Source organism: Ammodytes marinus, assembly GCF_949987685.1.
Source record: "Ammodytes marinus genome assembly, chromosome: 19".
NCBI lineage: Eukaryota > Metazoa > Chordata > Actinopteri > Uranoscopiformes > Ammodytidae > Ammodytes > Ammodytes marinus.
Window position 1 is genome coordinate 25,420,781 of NC_137223.1, and position 5,000 is coordinate 25,425,780.

Here is a 5,000-nt window from a genome sequence, read left to right on the forward strand (position 1 = left end):
CAGGACACGGTGGTTGCTCTCCAGGCGTTGACAGAGTTTGCGTCTCTGTCCGGCTCTGGTCTGACTGATTACATCATCACAGTGAGAGACGGAGACTCAACCGCCGCCGCCGCCTCATTCACCGTCAACCAGCAAAACTACCTGCTGCTACAGAGCACAAGGGTGAACATACAGAGGGCACATAGAGAGACACACACACATGGAATCACACACACACACACACACATGGACTCACACACACACACACACAAAAGCAAAGACTCACGTACACACACACACAAGCATGGAATCACACACACACACACACATGGACTCACACACACACACACATGGACTCACACACACACATGGACTCACACACACACACACATGGACTCACACACACACACAAAAACAAAGACACATGCACGCAGTCAGTCAGTCACTCACTCACTCACACACACACGCACGCACGCACGCACGCACGCACGCACGCACACACACACACACACACACACACACACACACACACACACACACACACACACACACACACACTCACTCACTCACTCACTCACTCACTCACTCACTCACTCACTCACTCACACACACACACACACATGCAAGGACACTCATTGGCATAATACATTCCCTAGCCCCTTACCTTAACCCTAACCATCTAAACTAAATGCCTAACCCCAACCCTTACACTAACCCCAACATAAACCTAATTCATACCTGCACCATTAAAACCTATTATTAAAAAGTACAAAAATAGGCAGCTACAAACCACAATGTGCCCTGTGTATTACTGATGTCTGTAATATGTATAATTGTACCAAATGTGTAACAAAACGTGTCTTGTCTTGTTCCAGATTGAAGCTATGGAGCATCTGAACCTGGAGGTGACAGCAGAAGGTCAAGGACTCTGTCTGTTTCAGGTACAAACACTCAACATGGTTTATCTACTATCAAGAACGTCCCCTTCAGTTGTGAACGTGTGCATTAAACTTCTGAAGAATTCTTACTGCCTGTCTGTCTGTCTGTATGTCGGTCGGTCTGTCTGTCTCTCTATGTCTGTCTGTCTGTCTGTCTGTCTCTGGTACATAATGCAGAAATTGTGTGTGTGTGTGTGTGTGTGTGTGTGTGTGTGTGTGTGTGTGTGTGTGTGTGTGCGCGCGTGTTTGTTATATAGTGTGTGTCTGAGTGTACATGTGTGTGTGTTATGCAGAAATTGACCATACATTTGACTTATTTACTTTCTGACTCCTTGGACACGGTTGTGGCTGAAGAATTCTTACTTCTAGACTACTTGAATCTTGGTTGAAAAAAAAAAATAGTGACTAATTACATGCAATTTATAAAAGAGGAATATGATTTTAAATGGCTATTATCTATTATTTATTCAGGTTCCAGTTATTTGCACAATGAATGACGGAGTGATTAATTAATTTCACTGTATGTTAAATACATTTTTCTGTGCCAAGGATTATTCAGTGGATAAACAGGTTGGATTCAGGTAGAGAGAGAGACACCCTAATTTGTCTGTTCGTATTGGTCTGTCATTCTGTCTGTCATTGTCTGAGTCTGTGTGTGTTTGAGCTTGTATGTGCTGTACTTATGTGTTCTTTTATGTTCCCAAGTGCAAGACAAATTCCCCTTGGGTCAATAAAGGTTCAATGCGACTGTGGCTCAGTTGGTAGAGCGGGTCGGCTGATGATCAAAGGGTTGGAGGTTCGATCCCCGCCCTGCCACCTGTGTCATGGTTGTTGTGTCCTTGGGCAAGACACCCACCTTGCCTCGTGTGAATGTCGATAGTTAGCCTGCTATCGGTGTATGAATGTGTGTGTGAATGGTAACGTGGGAAAGGAAAACGGGTCTCCCTTGTAAAAGAGTCTTCGGCCTCAATGGGATTTACCTGTAGAAATAAAGGTTAAAAAAAAAAAAAAAAAAAAATGCATCTCAAATATTTATTTTTTACAAATATGTGACCAATAAAACAAACTTCTCCCCCCTCCTTCAGCTGAACGTGTTTTATAACGTGCGTAGTGATGAGCTGGTGAGGAGGAAACGAGACGCAGGCCAACATGAAGCTTTTCATCTGGACATCAAACTGATCGACCACGACATCAACTCTATGCAGCTGCACATCTGCACCAGGTAGGATTAAAACAAACTAATTATTATTATTATTCTTTTATAGCGTATTAATTAATTATCAGATGATTTCATATTTTTCCTTCACATTTAAGAGAGCAATGCATTCTTGTTTATTACATTACATTACATTACATCAACTCAATGCATCTCTACATCTGCACCAAGTAGGATTACAAAATTAATTATTATTATTATCAATTCTTTTTTTAGGTTTTAATTTCAAGTTGTTAAAGTTTTGTTTTCTCTTGTAAATTGAAGGTAAGGGTTTATAGAATAATTTTATTATTTATTATTTTTTATTAATTATTATTCTTTTGGACAATTCCACCAATACACAATTTTCTCTTTCATATCTTCATACATCTTACTTTGTGTTGTCCGAAGGGTGAGGGAAGAAGCCAAAGGCTTATCAGGTCCCACCCCCATTTTCCCCCTTAATAGTTTAACAGGTTTAATATGGTACATTGTATCTGATTCATTAAAGGAATACTTCACCCATACGGAACCAGCGTTCTATCATTATAAAATCACTATTATAATATAATGAATGAGGTTTTTCTTTCCTCAGTCTTCCCTCAGTCTTCCCTTGGCCCAGCTGTCCTGTTAATCCTAACCCTACATTTTACCATGTGTGATGTCACACTAGTAAAATGTAGGGTGCGACAGTGAGACCATAAAAACACTCTTTCTGCCTTTTCTCAGGCTAGAATGAACCAATTTCTAAGATTGTTGCACATTTATACTGCATAGGATCTCAGAGTTCAATACATCTTCATATTTCCACCGGTGAAGTAGGTCTTTAAGTATATTTTGGACTATGACTATGTTGTTTCACAGCCTGGTAGCTGGTCTGGATGTGAATGTGACGGGCATGGCTCTGATGGAGGTTGGTCTGCTGAGCGGCTTTGTGCTTCAGTCAGACGGGGTTAAGACCAACAGCGTCATAAAGAAAGTGGAAACTCCACCCGGGAGAGTGGTGCTCTACCTCGACTCTGTGAGTATAACTAACACACACTATACTCTGTGTGAATGTAGAGGTGTGTGTGTGTGTGTGTGTGTGTGTGTGTGTGTGTGTGTGTGTGTGTGTGTGTGTGTGAATGTAGAGGTGTGTGTGTGTGTGTGTGTGTGTGTGTGGGTGTGTATGTGTGTGTGTGTGTGTGTGTGTGTCAGGAGGACCTGGGCATTTCTTTAAAAAAGCATTTTCAAATTGAATTCGATACTTTTCAATTTTTTTTTACTGTTTTAAGTTTGTAAAATATTTTTATTGTGCCTCTATTTTAATACAGGATTAATAAATGTATTTGAAAGCCTATTTATTAATTGCTGTTTTAAATGTACAATTAGTTATTGAATTAGAAAATGCCCAATTTCAAGTGAGAAACTAACATTTCTAAACATGTTTGCAGGTGACGACAGAAGAGTTCTGCGTTGTGATTCCTCTGACGATGGAAAACAAAGTCGCTAAAGTCCAGGAAGCTTCTGTCCTCATCTACGATTATTATGAACCAAGTAAGAACCGCTTTTAATATGCATCATAATTCATACTCTCTGTTCAATTGCCACTTTATTTTCATGAAGGTAAGATCTGTTACGGTGACGACAGGCAAGCAGGACCCAAATGCAGAAAGTTTCAAGTGAGGGTAATTTATTGTCCAAAAAACGCAAAAACTCCAGAAACGCAAAAAGGCACAAAGGCAAGGCAAGGCAAGGCAAGGCAAGGCAAGGCAAGGCAAGGCAAGGCAAGGCAAGGCAAGGCAAGGCAAGGCAAGGCAAGGCAAGGCAAGGCAAGGCAAGGCAAGGCAAGGCAAGGCACATGGAAGACAGGAACATACAGGGACAGACTCACCAACAGGTACAATGCTCGGACAGGGAACAAAGAAACACAGGGAGTTATACACACACACACAAGACAGGGTAGACAACGAGGGACAGGTGAAACACATTAGGGGAGGGAGCAGTAATCACACAGGAGGGAAACTTGACAGGACATGGGGAGGAACAAGACAGACGTACCAAAATAAAACAGGAAACCCGGGTAACACCAAAACAAGACAAGACAAAGGCAGACCATGACAAGATCAATGTAAGTAACAGGAAAACTGCAATAACAGATAAACAGTAGTGGAAGTCAGGAAGTACAGATTAGCCTTATTTTTCTGTCTCAAGCAAATGTTTAAAACTAGAATAGAATAGTTTATACTTGAATATAATTCATCAATATAAAAATGATTTGGTTTTATCTGGTTTGAAAATATATATATATATATAATTCATAAATAAAAAATAGTTTGACAAAAGAAACACGAAAAAAAAAAAAAAAAAAAAAAATTATGAGTGGAAAAAAATCTAGAATTGTTTTTCATCAATAAAAAAAAGAATAATTTTCGTTTGACATTTTTTTTTTAAATAAAACAATTAAATAAAATGGAATCAACGTATTTCATTCACGTTTCCTTTGTTCTCCCAGGACGTAGGACGGCCCGGATGTATAACTCTGCCTGGAGGTCTTCCATGTCCAGCTGTTCATTCTGTGGTGAAGACTGCAGCCAGTGCACATCAGGAGACGAAGATTATGAGCTCAACTCTGCCTCTAGCTCAAGACAAAACCAAATACTCACCACTTTAACTCCTGCTCTGCTCATTTTCATCACCACCACTGTCTTTGGCTTGTAAATTAAGTCTAGAAAATATCATTCAGATGGTAAAATTAGTTTTTTTGCTTGTTAAAGTCACTACGAGGAACTTTTAAATATTTCTGAAACATTTTTCCTCTGATGATCATAAATGACATGGAACAGCAAACGAGACCATCAGTGCAAAGAATGCAAAAGTAATAGATTCAAGCTAGAACTTTAGAAAAA

General features: G+C 39.8%; 1 protein-coding gene across 1 annotated transcript in view; it reads left to right on the forward strand.

Moving 5' to 3' along the window:
* Nucleotides 1-4,812, forward strand: part of cd109 (CD109 molecule) — a gene marked incomplete at both ends in the record, with an annotated part of 27,248 nt that extends 22,436 nt beyond the window's left edge. The window contains 6 exons of the mRNA XM_080047531.1: nt 4-162; nt 855-920; nt 2,003-2,139; nt 2,977-3,133; nt 3,546-3,648; nt 4,607-4,812. Coding sequence (XP_079903657.1) covers nt 4-162; nt 855-920; nt 2,003-2,139; nt 2,977-3,133; nt 3,546-3,648; nt 4,607-4,812 — 828 coding nt within the window. The remainder of the gene's footprint in view (nt 1-3; nt 163-854; nt 921-2,002; nt 2,140-2,976; nt 3,134-3,545; nt 3,649-4,606) is intronic.
* Nucleotides 4,813-5,000: the final 188 nt, after the last annotated feature.